The following is a 16,288-nucleotide window of genomic DNA, read 5'->3' on the forward strand; positions in this document are numbered from 1 at the left end:
CAGAGTTTTGCTCATACGTATCTATTTTTTTTCCCCATAAAACAAAGAGTTTTGATGGTAACCATCTTCTTGTAGGTTATCTAAAATGGCTCTTATTGACTCATTTATTCCACCACCAGCCCTCTGCAATCAGCTGTGAACTGAGTAATGAAGGGATTCAGCTGTCCAAACACAGCACTTGGTGTGACTTTGGAGGCCAGAAGTATCTTGTCTGGTCCCAGTTACTTTCTCTAAAGGGGGCCCAGGGTCCTGTGTCCTATCTGCCAGCACTGCCTGAAGATCTTCAGTATCCTGGGATGTTTACGATCGCACTTTTGTAGTGCCTAGACTGACCCCCAGCAGTGGCGGGTGTCACTGAATCCTTGCACAACACGTCAAACATTGCTGTCTGTTCTGCCTGCATGCCCCAGACAGCCTCCTTGGACTGCACAGGCACTCCCCAAAGCAGAGTCTGATTCATCACTTTTAGCTATGTTTCTTCGCTGTGCTGCTAAAGCTCTCTGAGCCTAGCCAGGCTGCCCAGCACGTACCTTTAGCTCTGCGAATGAGGGGCAGGAAAGCCTTCGTCACCCTGACGGTACCCCACAGGTTGATCTCTGCCACCTCCTTGTAGTTGTCCAAACTTGCAAACTCCACCTCTCCGAAGGTCGAGACACCAGCATTGTTCACCAGGCCCCACAGACCTGCCGACAAGCACATGGTCAAGGAGCGGAACAAGGAAGAGCGTCACAGAGAAGCAGCTCTCTTTGTTCAAAGTAACCCAACTCCTTGACAAAGAAATGTGAGCTTTTGTAGAAAAAAGTTGTACAGGAAAACCCAGCAAGGAGAAAAAATACACTTTAAAAATACCAAATGTGAAGCCAGTAGGGCTTGTTTGGAGCCCCTGGGAAGGTGAGGGGGGGCCATAATCACAGCCTTCCTGAATGTCTCCCTCTAAGGGCAGAGGCTGTACTTGGTCTGTACAGCTGGATCTCCCTGACCCTCTTTTATGCCCCCTGTAGGTCTTGAGTTTGTCTTCACTCAGTGACGATCATGTTCTCTTGCAATCTAGAGGGGGCTGGACTTCCCCTCAATTAAAAAACAAACCAACAAAACCAGAAGGAAAGCAAATAACTGAGAATCTAAATCCACCTCATATCTCTGGGATGTGACTCACTGTTTCGGAAAGCGCATGGTGTTGATCTGCAGGTTCGTGGCCCAGTTACCAGCTCCTATAATTTCGTCCAGATATTTGGACTCCCTCAAACCTAACTATACCAGGACACGGCAAACTTGCAACCAACCCTTAAAACCATTAGTATTTACAAATTAACTTCTATTGTGCATGCAGTCCTGTCAAAATTAAATTGACTGCACTTACCAAGAGCTTCCGCACTGAGCCCCTTACGTGTCCGGGACTTAGCATGTCACTGAGTATCTGACCCTTCGAAGCGATCACTGCAGGAGTCCCCATGGCAAACATCTGCAGGACTGAGTCCACACTTTGTGAACTTGCTGTAGCACATGACTCTGCAGCCATAAACTGCAGTAGGAACAAACAGAAGAGTTGGAACAAGATAACAGAGTTGTTCCTCGTTAGAAGTCCTGCTACACATCCTTATTTTTCACTGTGTAAGTAGCCAGTGGGAACTGGGGCCCCCTTCTGCTCCCCGACCCTCCTCTTACCACTAAGAACAAATGCAGGACTAGGAAGAAGTTTTAATGTCCAGGGAGCTCAGACACTGCTATCAAAAGTCACCCGTGTCATGCCACCCTGATGATAAGCTTATCAAGCGCTCCAAAAAATGTTGGGCTGTTTGCCCAGCCTCTGCTCCATATCTCCCCTGCTCTGATGTAACCAAGTCTTGTAATAACTTCCAGCTTGTATTTATTCATGGTGAGATAGTCACCTTATATTGTACTGAATACAGTCCTCTAAGCAAATTGTAGTATCCTACCTCTGCCCAATAAATACCAATGGAATTTATCCTCCAGGAGCATTTAAGAAGCCCAGCATGCCCTTGTTAGACTGGCTCTCTACTCACGTGATGGCCCCGGTAAGACTCCCTGCCCTGCTCCCTGCTGAGTTCTTTTTCCCTGAAGGCTTTTGGCCAGCTATGTACAGAGGAGGTCATGTCCTACCTAGTGATAACAATACATTAACCATTCCCTTGTCATCTGTCCCAGAATAGATTTACCTACTCACCCGTCACAGCTGCCATCACTCCAGCATTTTCCAACCACCAGGGTGGTGTCCCAGCACCCCTTCTGCCCTGCATTTCTGTTTCTAACAGACAATGGCAAACGCTGCTCCCCTAGGTCAGCTCACTGGCCTGCACCTCTATCCTCCTCCAGAACAACCCCAGGGGCTGTTTCAGATAACAGCTCTGTGGTAGCCTGCAGCAAAAGCCAAGAAAACTTCTTGCTCCTTACCTTATCCTTACCTCTGCTTTATTAATTCAAATTTCTAAATGCAGTCAGGTAGTTTTATTCCTGCTCTGTCCAAGATCCCCTGCCTGTCACCAATGCACTTATTGAAGCTGCCAGCTTTAACGGGCCGAGATCACTCAGAAATTCATGCTCACCTGGCATACAGCACACCATCTCAGCCTGAATTGGGTCCCCTGCGTTGCTGCAAAGCAGGCTCTAATCTCCAGCAGGACCTCCATGGTAACAGAGCATTTGATAGTGTAATTTCACGAGTAACAAGAAGCTATGCACATCAAGTTTGGCAGGGATTTACCAAGGACCACAAAAGACTTAAACTGGCAGACTGACATCTGCGGTGTATTCCTGATTCTAAACTACTCTATAACCATTTCCCATTCCCTGTGTTACGTGGCTAGATGCAGGGACTTTCACGAAGAAGCTACTTACAATACTTTGTGCTTGGAATTTGACTGCCCACCACTCAGGTTATGTTACGTACACAACCAAGGTCTGATAGTTACCTGGTCACAAGGCCGTTTGCAGGACAGTGGTATGTTTACAGAGCAGGGCCTTATCACTATTAGTTCTTTAATGTCAACAATACAGTGGGAACTACATAGGACTGAAAACAAACAGCGGCACTCCCATCAAAACGACTTTAGCCTTAGGTACATAGCGCAGGGACAAGAGGTAGAAAAGTCTAACACAAGAGCTGTCCTGCGCTCCCTCCTCTGGGGCCGCACCTGGTGTGCAAGGCACCTCAGTCTCAATGCAGACTTGATTGAGCATCATTTATTGGCAAGCCCTAAACCTTGGTCATGCTGAAGCTCCTAAAAAGAAGCCTTCGCTGCTTTGCACACTGTGCTGCAGCAAGCAACGCCAGGGTAAGGCTCTCAAGAGCAGGAGGAACCAGTCCAACTTGCTGATCAAGGACGCAAGACTTCACTGTTACAGCTACACACAAGGTTTTTTCAAACACTGCTGCATTTATAGAAGCAACAGAGCTGCCCCCTTACAAGTCACCACTCAGCGGGAAATGGCTCTGTGCCACCACGGCTGTTGCTGGGTTCTTCAGGAAAAGCTTGAGAAGCTGTGAAATGTGCAGTGAGGGCTGGATGGTCGTGTAGGAAGAAAAATCGTGCAGAGAGAAAATGTGTGGGAACGGAGCTCGTACATCACTCGGTTACATTTCACATTCAGGAGGCAGGGTGTGCTCACACAATTTGCAAGAGTATTAGAGCTACTGTTATTAACTAGCTTTGTATGTTTGTATGAACAAAGACATGCCCATGGCAGCCTCACCCGTGCCTCAAGAGGAGCAATCACCCTCCGGCCATACAACCCGTAAGTCCTGGAGCCACTGATACAACACTTTAGCTGCTGCCCAGCTTGCTACTTGCATAGAGCCTGCAGAGAAACCCTAGCAGGGCAGGAAAGCCTCACAACCTCACCACATGGGAAGAGGTGAGGTGTTGCACCAGGCTCTGGCTGTAAGCTCGCATCCCACTGCCAAACCACTCACAGGAGGAGCTGTCTGAAGCCCAGTCCAGGAGCCGAGATGTGCTGTAGCAGTGATGTGGTCATCCATCCTTTCCCAGGCACCAAGCAAGCCCACAGATCAGTGCAAAGGTAGACGTGGAGCACCTTGGCACCAGCAGCACCTTGAGCTGCCTGGGCTCTCGTGGGCTGCTCGTACCACCAGCACTCTGCTGCTTGTCCAGCCCCACACACATTTCCAAGAAGGAAGCAAGCCTGCTTCCTTCCAGTGACTATTATCTTCTTTCACACGCACCTAGGGTCCCTGAGCTGGACTCACGCTTGAGGTGGCAGGCGAGTTAAGGTGGTCTTTGCTGAGCCCATCCTGGATTATGTCTCCTATCACCACTGGGGTGTTGCATGACAAACAAAGCGTGGGTTGGCTTGGCTGAAGAACAATCCAGATTTGGGGGCAGGTCAGTTTTAGACCAGCTCAGCACTCAGTTACACAAGCAGGTTGTACCAGCACAGCAGAGGGGACAGCAGTAAGCAGCCAGGGCCCGTGGCCTCCCCACTAGCAGGGTCACTACAGAAATGTCTGTGTGAGCCAGGCTCCAACAGCAGCACCAGAAGGGAATCGGGGTCTGGCCACCCTATGCTTTCACAGACACTCAAGGAGAAAGAGACAGGCTGTTGGGGACGTGCTGCCACTCATCACTTTTTATGGGATGCGGGGTTAAAGCCTTACCCTCTAAGCCAGTCTTGGTCTCTTGCCCTGCCACAGAAGTGCTGGCCACATGGGAACCCTCACCAGCCTGAGCGCAGCCCTGCCTGTCAGTCACACACTTGCAGACCTCCAGGCTTGCTAATTGTGTTTGGGCAGTGCAGAGCAGGAACAACCTGGCCAGAGTAGGGCCTGCTCCATTAGAAGGATTCTGTGAGCACACCAAAGATCCTGCTGGCCCAGAGAAACAAAGATCCCCACGTACCTTCTTCTGGGTCCTTCAGGGTTGTCTTCACAAAATCCACAGCCTGAGCCACCTCCTCGTCACTGCACACATTCATCTGTAGCACTTTCATGCGATCTGACTTCATGTTCTTCAGCTCCCTGGCTCCACCTCCATTCTTATCCTGCTCAACAGAAGAGAAAGATGTGCTGCTAAGATGTGCAAGTAGCAGTGATGCAGCCTGCAGACAGGCATACTGACACAGACAGAAAATACGAGCTATTGAAACTGCACACAGAGCAGGTAAGCCTGGGGCACAAACAGGCACACGAGCCACATGAACCAGTGCCCAACCCATGGGCATGTTCCTACTCCATTAGTGACCCGCTGCTCCGAAGGGCCACAAAGCTCTTTCTGTTTGCTCCTCACACAGAGTGTTTCACATCCGTAACACTGTCAAATACTGTGCCAGCCTCGAATTATCGTGGGTGACTCTCTGATGCTTCAGTCTCCATGCTCTGCAGGCAACACGGCAAACATTTATACACAAATCAGAACCAGATTTTCCAGGCTTAAAAGCAAAAGGCTAATTAGTTAGGCACCTTAGTCATCTAATTCCATAACATTGCCTGACTTCTAATGAGATAGTATTGTCTTACTACTTTGAAAACAAGACAGCGGCGACACCTTTGGCAAGCCTAACAGCAACTGTTGATGCTACAGCATACAGCAGAAAGTATTTGCAGCTGAACCTATGTAACAGCAATATTTTTCTCTTATGATACAGCAGAGTAGGATGCACAGGAATGCAGTGCAGTGGAGATCAGCCGCACACCACAAGATTATAGACATTAGGCATGAAAGGGGGAAGCTCTGGCCAAAGAAGCAAGACTCTTCTCTACACTACAGATAAGAATGTGATGGCTATAATTTCCTTCCTATCATTTTCTTGCCTTTCCTCTTTTCTACCAGGTTCTTCTCACCTTCTCTGTCAGGACTTCAATTTCAAAGACAGATGTGGAAATGTTTAAGAAAGGTAATGCATATAAAAAAGCGCATTAATTTAGGATAGAATAATGAAGGCAGTTTTGAGCCCTTAGTTTCTTAACAGCTCACCGCTGTTATCATTAGAGACACTGTTACTATCATTTTTTTTTTGTTTAGCCAAACCTAACCATGCTTCAAACTCCTAATCTTACCTGGTCACTTGCAGACAGGATTGATACGTATACCTTACAGCCATTCTCACATGGTATACAACAAATAAAACCAAACAGAGCAGAGATTAGCCATGCGGTTCCCCCAGCAGGCTTGAGATTTAATTCATCCTACTCCTTGAATTACAGGCTCTGCCTTGTTAGGGAGGCAGAAGTTATGAATTGGTGAGTCACCGTGCCTGGCTGCCACTCTTCCCTGAGTACTCGATACCAACTCCCCCAGCACGAGGGCAAACAAGGTGAGCAACACTCCCCCAGTCACCTGCTCAGCTGCCTCCACAGAAAGGCGGATGCAAGAACTGCGTTATCGCTTCGTTTTCCTACGCTTATCTCAGGCTGCCTATTTAATGAACACAGTATACAACTTCTTGCCTCTACCTTCAGTGCAGCAAACAATGACATGCAATAAAGGAAAAGAGCTGAAATTCCATCTTGGCCTTGAGTAAAACAGGGCAGCTCTGCTAGCACCAACATATAATTATTCCACAGCTATGATAATAGCAGATATCAGCTTCTGTCCCCACGGCTGCGTATCATTTCACAATTGACCTATTTCCAGGTATCACAAAAACAAAATATAGACCTGAAGCTTTCTAATGCACATCAAGCACACTGACGGCTCATACCTGGCCACGAAAACAAACTCTGAAAGTGATGTTACAAGTAGTTAACAACATAGTCATCACAATACTATATTCCCTTCAAAATGGGTGAGGGTTATGTGACGCCCCACTCTATTCCTGGAAGATGCTCTTGGATCTCAGCTGTGAGTTATGCAAAATGACTTTCGGCTACCTAACAATGAATAAAGTGGAGCGAATTCTGCTTGTAAAGAGAGAGGTTTACTCTATCTATGTGGAAACAAAAGCTTAAATATATCTGTAGTCACAGAGCACTGAAAACACCTTTCTCTGCATGTTTTTCTCTCTCATAATCCTCAAAACATAAAGAAGAAATACTTCCACTGTTTTTTGTCAAGAGAAACTTGCAGACCAGTAACTTAAAAATCCAGCATAAATTGATTATTCACATTGCAGTCAGTTTTGCCCTATCGCCAATGCAACCCCACCTGCGATGTTACCTTCCCAGCTACAACTTGTGGGCAAAACGCACTGATCTTGGAAGACTGACTTCACCATGAAACATCAGCTGGAACCCCTTTTCATAGTTGCAGACACCATCCCAGCTGCTATTTCACTGTAAAACAAAGCAGTTAACTCTATATTAAGCAACATCCAGAAAGCCTGTTAACAAACAAAGCAGGCATCTATTTCGGGGAAAGAAGTGAACACCGTTCATGTTCTGGGAACTTCAGGGGCAGGAAGCACGCTGCACTGTTCAGACACCCACATGGTGCTTCCTCTTTGTTTTTTAAATGGTGGATTTGAGTCTGGCATTTGTTCTTCCTCACATACTGGCTGGTTCCTCCTCCTTGCGAGCAATCCCATACAAGCTGCCACCAGCATGAGGTAGCCACATCTTGGCCCCACTCCACCGGCAGTTTCTTTTTTCTCTGCAACCTTGCAAAATGATACAAGGACCGGACAATCCTGGGTGGAAACTCAGACAGGGTTAACACAAGAAATTGCCAAAAATACTGCTGGGGAGATGGCATTGCAGGCCACCCTAATAACAGCCCCAGAGATAGTAACTGCAGCAGCAAGTCCTCCTTGGGTGCTGTGTGTTTGCAGACCTGAGGCGCGCTGCGGGCACTCACTACTCCCACCAGCAGGTCCCAAGGCAACAAATCCCACGCCAGGGAGGGCCACTACAGCCCAGGGGGATCCCAGGAGAGATCCTGGCAGTACTGGCCCCATTGCTCCTGCAAAACTTCTCCCCACCACCCCCTTGCTGTCACTTTTTTCTTTCTTCTCCCAGCTCCCCTCTCCCAGTTTCATTAGCGCTGAAAGCTGTCCTGCTCCAGCCCCGCCTGCTGCCTGAGCACCCTGGGGAGAGGCCCCCAGTGGGACCCAGCCACTTCCTCCCCGTTCCCCCACTCTCCCGGTTATCCTGCCCCCGCAGCCCTCGACACCTCCTGCTGCCTACCCGACCCTGCGCCTAGCAGGGGCTGCTCCTGTGCTCGGAGAACAGCAGCACCACAGCCCTGGTGCCCAGGCTGCGGCTGCCTCCCTCGCTCCTCTCTCCTGCTCTGACCCGGAGCATCCTGGTGCAGGACAGGCAGCTCTGCAGGCACAGAGCCCTGCTGTAACGGGCTGAACCACGGCTTCCTTCCAGGGAACCTTGTGGGATGAAGGATTAGATCCTGGCAAGGACTCGGGCACCTGCAGTGGGATTTCAGTGGGAATCAAGAAGCCATAAACACAGTGCTGAAAACCCTCCCTGAGCTGCTGCCTATCCCAAAGGCAACCCCACGCAGACACTTGTTACTGCACGCTGACTTCTCCCCTCCGGTTGTGCCGCAGACTTCCTCGCACCACACAGTGACTTCGATGTGACTTTGATGCGACTGCCCCCCAGCTCGAGCTGTGCCCTGTCCTGCCGTGTCTCAGGCTGACTCGGTGGGTTTACGCTCTCCTATCACCACTGGTTCCTGCATTGCCTTGCTGCTGCCTACCCGCACGTTCCCTTTCTGCATTTCCTCATCAGAACGCCTCATATTTGCCATTACTGGATTTCAGCTATTTGTTTTCAGACTGGTTCTGATCCTTTGGCATCATTTTGAACCCTACTCCCCCAGGAGCCTGTAATCCTCCCTGCTTGGCACCACGCACATTATTTTCCTAAGTGAACTCTCCATTCCATGGTGCTTCTGAGAAAATTTCACTGGGGCTGAAGAGCAGTCACATGCTTAGGGCATAAATTTGCTCACAAGACTATGAGGGACTGTGTCAAAACCCGTATTCGAGATGCATTTATTCCTTCCCCTTTAACCACTCTGCTGCTTAGCCAGAACGAGATTAGGCTGACATGGCACAGCCTGTTCCCAGTAAACTTATACAGTGCAAATCACACTATGCTCTAGGCATTTATAAAATTGACAGTTCAGTGTGCTGCAACTTCATCTCGTGCACTGAAGGTGAGCTGCCTGGTCAGTAATTCCAGAGCTCTGTCTCCTTTTGGGAGACAAGTACAGTGTCTGCCCTTATCCAGTCCTCTGGAAGTACCCTGGCCTCCAAATGTTCCTGAAAACATCACCCACGAGACAGAAAACACTTTGGCTCATCCCCTCGATGTTCTTTAGCACATTCAGTACATGAGGAAAAATTTCTTTACCATGAGGGTGGTCAAACACTGGAACAGGCTTCCTACGAAGGTGGCTGATGCCCCATGCCTGTTAGCAATCGAGAGGCATTTGCATAATGCCCTCAATAGCACGCTTTAACTTTTGGTTAGCCCTGAAGGAGTCAGGCAGTTGGACTAGATGGTCTTTGAAGGTCCCTTCCAACTGAACTGTTTGATTCTACGTAATCAGGCCTGGTGAACTCCAACACAAGCATTTATGTAAACATTCCCTGTTCTTCCCCTTTTCCATCCTGCAGAACAAACATCCCTACCTCCTCATGAAAACTGCTGTCCGTAGGCATATGAAAACAAATTATTTTTTCTTCTTGCAATAAGATCAAAGAAAATAAGAAATCGACTATTTCAGTAGTTCTTATTTTCAGGTTATTCTATAACTGATCTCTGTGCATTTTTCCACCTTAATTCTAATATATTAATGGGAACTTCCCCTGGGGACTTACTTATCCTTGCTAAACAAAATCCCTTGTGCACTTGATTGCCTCCAGCTCTATTTCAGCCTGCTCTCGGTATTCAGTACCAATTTCAGTACTGTTCATCGTGTAACTTTATTTTGGCTTTATGATCATTAAAACTCCTTAAGCACTCGACAAGGTACCATCCTGTTAATGTAAGAGCTTTCTGCGACTAGCAGTACATCAGGGATCCTTTCACTCTCAGCATAAAAGCACCAAGTAAGTGAAGACGGAATAACTATGTGTGAACTAATAGCCTGGCATCTGCTCTTTGACAACTGCCCCCATACCTGCTCTGACCCCGCAGTGAACCTACGGCAGCTCAGTCTTTCACGACAGGGGAAGTTTCCTCGCATTTGCCATGAGCAGTTACATGCACACTGCCGATTACCACAGGGTAGCTGCATCCTCGGCCACGCTGCGTGTGCACAGCTTCACTGACCAGCAGTAATCGCTCATATGCTCAGACCTTATTCTCCACAAATGATCTGACCTAACAGCTCCCTGCCTTTACTGTTGTTTCCTGCTTCTTTTGGACTCATCACCCTTTCTACAGTGCCTATACGCTTTTTTTTTTTCTTCGAGCAGTCAGTTCTAGATTTATAGCCTTTCATCTCAAGCACATTCTGCCATTAGGTTTTCAGTAAGCTCCTGCTCATCAAAGTTGAAATTCCTAGGACTTTCTTCCCCATCAATCACCTAAACCACGAGGCTGTTCCATGAGGATGCTGCCTGCCCCAAGAACTGCAGAAAGCATTCAGCTGTGTCACTTCAGCAACAGCTATCCAGGTAATTATGTTGCCACCAGACCATCTCTTTCAGATGCACCTAACAGCAGATAAAATACTAACAAGCCAGACAGGACAACAAAAACAACAAACCACTCACGGGTGAAATCCTGTGGCACTGAATCCTGGCATTCCATAAATTTATTAAATACAGAACAAAAAAAATCACATTCTTCCACTCTACCTCTTCAAGATCGAGTGCTTAGACAACATCTTGAAAGTACCTGCAAAGCAGCTAGGATTGCTGATGCATTTTCCACTTCCACACAGAATTTAAGTAGGGATCACAAAAAAAAAAAAAAGAAATTGTCTGAGTAAGAAGCTGCCAGACCAGATCAGAGAGGATGCCAAGAGCTGCCAGGCCAGTTTGGGAATAGGCAATAACCTGTGATCAAGGAGTAAATTTATTTTTTGGCAATAAAATGAACAAACAGGGCTTACATTGGATGCACTTAGTTTCTTTGTGGCTTCAAATAGTCTGACCCTCTCTTTTGTGCACTAGTGTGCTGCTTTCTGAAATAGCCTTCTCAGAACCACTCTGTCCCCTCTCCTTTCTGTTCCTTACACCTGCTGCTGTGCGAAGTGAACGCCTGACTTGCTATCACCACAGAGACAGATACCCCAAAGGAGCAAATGACGTGATTACTGAAGGATTTACAGAGCCTCCGTATGGAAATTTCCAAACAATGGCAACTTTCCAACAGGACTTGCTTGCTCTCAAGTTACACAATATGTCAGCTGATAATAACTTTCCCTGCTGGTGTGGGGGAAGAACGTAACCTCCGCTGAGACCACACCGGCAAGGAGGACCACCTTCTTTTTTGTTATTCTCACCCTCCACAATTTTCAAGCATCTCTGGTCATCACTCTGAGCACCTGAGCTAGAACAGCCATCTTCAAATAACTTCTATTCCATTGAAAAGTAATACAAAGTAAAGCAAAAAGATACAAGATACACTCATTTCATGTCATTTGTTAGCACTAAAAGCCATGATTATTACATTGCCAATACTTAAACTTAACTATTTCCTTAAGCCAAGGTAAAAGGAAAGGAAACTAAATCACTTTTCCTTCCCAGGTCTTCTGTGTTTGTGCTGATGTGTTAGGTGCTTTAGAAGCAGGAAAGTCAGAGTAGAAAACAGCATTTATCTCCATGAGCAGACAACTGATAGCCCAGAGTTGCGATAGAATTATCGTATCAACACACAAGCTTAAGAGCACTTTTTAAAGAACATTTATCAAATTGGGTGCTCAATCCCTGCAAAACAGCAAAAGTAGCACTTGCACTGAAGGAGAAGAAAAAATATCTGAGAAATGAGACGCTGGAATAAGGATGTAAAGTATCCATTAAGACAGATAGCAATTGGCAATACTGGAAAGAAAACACTCTTGCTGCTGAAGAGCAGCAAGGCAGGAGAGGTGGCTTGGAGATGAGTTTGAGGAGAGCGTCCCCAAAGGAAAGTGACAGCAATGGAGGCACATGGAAAGACAAGAAGCCATGGTGCCATAGCACTCTTGGACCATCAGATTTATCGCGTGTGTTGCATATTGCTGAGAGGCTTCCAGAAGTGAACTGAAACCTTGCACCCTACTGTGCAAGCTACTGTACAGACATGCATCTGACAGTCTCTGCCCTGAAGAGCTCAGAATTACAGGAATGACAAGATGTAGCACGTCAATGAAGCAAAGAGATATAAAGATCCTTGCCCACTGTACCTCCCACAGGTCTTGGACTAGGGCAAATGGAAGCCACAGATGAAGAGGCTGTTACTTGAGAAGCATTTTTCTCCAGTCACAGAAGAATTTTGATTAATGTTACTACTCACCGCTAGCAAACATCCAGCGAAAACAGTAAATCCCTTTGCATGGAGCTGTTTAGCCAAGGCATGTCCAAAACCTTTGTCACAGCCTGTTATGAGCACCGCCTTCCCTTCAACCTGTACGAAGAAAGACAATAACATGACACTGTCAGACAATGCAGTGGTGTAGGTACCAGCAGCACTGAGCTACACCACAAAGGAGCAGCTCATAGCCCTGCAGCCAGGGCCAGCCTGTGTTAAGAAGGAACCATCAGCAACTGGGAGGTGATGTGGCTGCTATCTGGGCCCTGTGTGGGACTGAGCTCACCTGACTTTACCTATCCGAGCAATGGCTGTTCGATCCAAGTTAGCAGTAAAAATCCCTTGTAAAAGGCACCCCCTATAAAACACCTCAGAATGCGTCCAAAAGAGCTGGGATAATCTCCCTCCAGTCCAGAGAGAGCTCAGACCTGATGCATAATTTTGGCCAAGCATCACTCTGCATGCAGCGATATCCTAAACCGAAGCCAGGTCATAGTTCTGTGTAGCTCAGCTCCCTTTCCCCGTGCGCGGTGGCGAACACAGATACAAGTCACAATGGCCACAGACCTGTTTTATGGCAATCTAAACCCAACAATTTCAGTGGAGTTTTGGCTGGGTCAACCAGCTTAGAGAAGATAACTGTGTAGAAACGTAACCAGTTCCCAACCATGAAATCCTAAATGTATTCAACTGCCAGTCTGTAACTACGTGTGTTGCCTTGACACCCCACCTAAAACAGCAGCTCATTCTTTCAAGTGTTAGTGGCCAAAACAGTACAGAAACATTTAAAAATACGCCTATCAGCTCATAGGCATATAGGAAAGAGCAGCACAGAAAACATCACCATGACAGCATGTCACCTGCTTGAAGTGCAGAGCAGCTCTTTTAGCTGCAGTGACTGCTGCCTGTACCCTACCTGCTCAGTGAATCACTTTCCATGCCACGCTTTAACGTGCAGCCATGTTTCCTTCTGAAATACTGCACTCTTAACAGGAACCATTTATCAAATCCTACAGTTCTTTCCTTTCCTTCCTACGTTTTCTTTTGACTGACAGATGAACTGAAAGAGAAGATCTGATACTACATCCGCTTTGACACAACAGGCCTGTGATAGTTCTGAAAACAGAATCCAAAATCCTGAATAGGATTCTGTACCAAAACATTGCACATTTACCCTCTTTCTTTGCTTGAAAGCCATCGTTCTCCCCCTTTCCTCACCACAGCTGTGAAGCAAGGACCTCGTGACATTTAGCCCAACTTGCAGCCACCCAGCTGCAGTCTTTCAGACTGCTCCAAACTGAAACCCTATCTGTAAGGCAGTAACGTGATACAGCAGTAAATATCTAGAGAATGCAATAAGGAAGTGAGGTCACTTCCATCTCTATGGCGATATCTGCAGCTAATATTCTCCATTACTGTATTAACAACATCTAGAACATGAACGTTTGTATCTTACACTACTCATGTACGAACTGTACCTTCTTGCCCAGCCCCTGTTTCAGACAGAAACGGGGTAATTACCAATGCTCTGATCTCTCATTCTGCTGACGTCTGGTAGTGAAACGGCAATAAGGAATAATTGCAGGGCGATAGCGATCAGTTACTGCACATACTCAAAATGAGCCCAAGCAGGCAGACAGCAATAGGCAAATGAGCTACACCCTGTCCTGTCCAATATCTCACACTGAAGTTATTGTTTCAAAGGAGGCTCATAATGTGAAGTTGAAATGAACAGATCAAAAGTCTCTCCCTCATTTATCATATGAACACCCACAGCATGTCACACAAATACCGGTTCCTATATTCATGCCAACAGCACCCACATACAGGCTAGTTCTACGGAAGCTCTAAAGGTAGCTACAGCTAAAGGACAAAAGATAAGTGAGAATTAACTATAGTGGTCAACCTTCGTTTAATTTACAGTGACACAGCTCCAAGATACATGAGGATCAATAACAAACCAGATCACAGATCTGCCAAGGTCACTTCCCACATTAATTCAGCAACCTGGCACTTAGAGAAGAAAAGATCGGACTTTTTCCTCTGCCTTACCTCCCTACACCCTTTGCCTCTGAATCTTGAAGGAGCGGGACTTCCAGAAAGCAGAGGAACTGAGCAGGAGATAAAGAGATGTGATCATTTCCAAAGGCCAGAACAGGCAAATGGATAAGATGCACAACCCCCAGCTGTAGTGAGCTCTCAGCAGCAGGTCTGAGCGGGACAGAGCTCACTCACGTGCAGGTAATAAAGGAAGACCTATCTACAAATGGCTGGGTTGTGGTTGTGTCTGCATCTAATTTTAGCTCTCAGCAGTTGGTTTGTTTTCTCTGGTATAAAAAACAACAACAACAACAAACACAACAAACCAAATACCAAAATGTATACAAAAATGAGGACATGGAAAAAAAACATCTCCTCAGCTGTCTATAAGGAGAAGAAAAGTGAGCAACAACTTACAGTATTGAAAGTTCTGGTGATTACTTGTTATTATTCTAATTGCTGGTAATAAAACATGTGACTACAATAACATGGTACATGACAGACCAAGGTCCCAGCAGCACTAACAAGCATGCACAGAAAACCCGAGGGATCTAACAGATCTACCTGCAGCTGCCCTCATCTTTGTGACGTGCCTGGTGGACAGAGACCTTCCAGAGACGAGAACAGGGTGTGAACCCATTGCCAAGGTACGCACCCAAAGAGATCCTATCACAAAAAAAAAAACTCTGAACACGGAAAAGCCTGACCATCCTCACCCTTCGAAAGCGCCTGAGATAAGGCCTAATAGGCCTCGCTCCTGGAGTTTGATAAGGGTCAATCTGCAGCTTACAGCTTGACACCATGGTGACACAAAAAGGTGACTATCGTGCAGGCAGAGGACTGGCTCCCACCTCTCACAGCTGGCATCACAGTGATGTTAATCAATGTTTTAAGGAATTTCAGGTGCCTCACTCACCAAGTCCTACAGCGGTCTCAGGGAACACTACAAAGAAAACTGTACAATGTTGTTAGGGCACAGGAGACCAGCTAAGAGTGTGGAATAAAACCTTGTGTTGGAGGTGCTGCTGTGGCACCTTGTTAGGGTAACATTAGGGTAATGGTTAGGGTAATGTCTGTATCATTGCCCGTGATCTGTGGCGCTTTACCAGTAAAACACGTTTCTCACAGTTCAAATAGCTCCAGTGATGCAGACTGCTTTCAGCCTGCAGCCAGCTCAGACACATACACTCCACCAGCTTTTCCTACTGGGTGTACATTTGCTTTCTTAATCGGTAGAACCTATTTTAGTCAAGCAGATGACCTATCCAAATTACACACACTTATGGCAATAGGGGCTAAGGAAAGCAAAGCTAGTTTGTCAGCCTCAGTCTTCCTGAGGATTTGGGAACCCACCACGCTTGCCCAGACTTGATCCTTTTCCACTCTGTGCCACATTATTTTCTGAATCCTGTTCCCTTTGATGACCTCCCGTAACTGTTTGTTTTTTTTTTGTTTTTTTTTTTTGATCAGGTAGGTTAATTTGAAGATACGAACAAACAGTTACACAGTAAACTTGGCTTGTTCCTTATTTCCAGAGTTGGGAATCTGAAGCTTTCAATTTGAGGAAAACAAACTGAAAACACTCAAACTGAAAGAAGGTATTTTCCCAACGTACAAAAATCCTTGGCTGCAGAGCATCCCCCAGACACAAGATTCACTTGCTACAGGAACCTCTGTATTATTGATTTCCTGCAATTCTGGACAGCATGTATTGCCTGGTTACAGTGCACAAGCACACCACCACCTCTGTTCCAGCACAATGAAATTTCAGAGGGAGAAGTTGTACAGGAAATTTTAAGTGCAAGAAGTTCGGCACAAGCTGTCATAGCTGAAAGGCCTTCCAAGCCAAAGGCC

General features: G+C 46.7%; 1 protein-coding gene across 6 annotated transcripts in view; it reads right to left on the reverse strand.

Annotated features, from left to right (window-relative positions):
• LOC308199953 (D-beta-hydroxybutyrate dehydrogenase, mitochondrial-like) overlaps positions 1-16,288 on the reverse strand; it is a gene marked incomplete at its 5' end in the record, with an annotated part of 28,713 nt that overhangs the window by 11,295 nt on the left and 1,130 nt on the right. For 4 of the 6 annotated variants that reach the window (XR_013955104.1, XR_013955105.1, XM_080604920.1 and 1 more), the window contains 3 exons: positions 531-683; positions 4,875-5,016; positions 12,380-12,490. Coding sequence is in view for 4 of the 6 variants with exons in the window: in XM_080604920.1 (XP_080461046.1) it covers positions 531-683; positions 4,875-5,016; positions 12,380-12,490 (406 nt within the window). Of the gene's footprint in view, positions 1-530; positions 684-4,874; positions 5,017-12,379; positions 12,491-13,612; positions 14,418-16,288 lie in introns of those variants that run through there. The other 2 variants (XM_080604921.1, XM_080604922.1) reach the window with 2 other exon arrangements.

The sequence above is a fragment of the Anser brachyrhynchus genome, assembly GCF_964034855.1.
Source record: "Anser brachyrhynchus genome assembly, chromosome: 9".
In the NCBI taxonomy this organism is placed as follows: Eukaryota; Metazoa; Chordata; class Aves; order Anseriformes; family Anatidae; genus Anser; species Anser brachyrhynchus.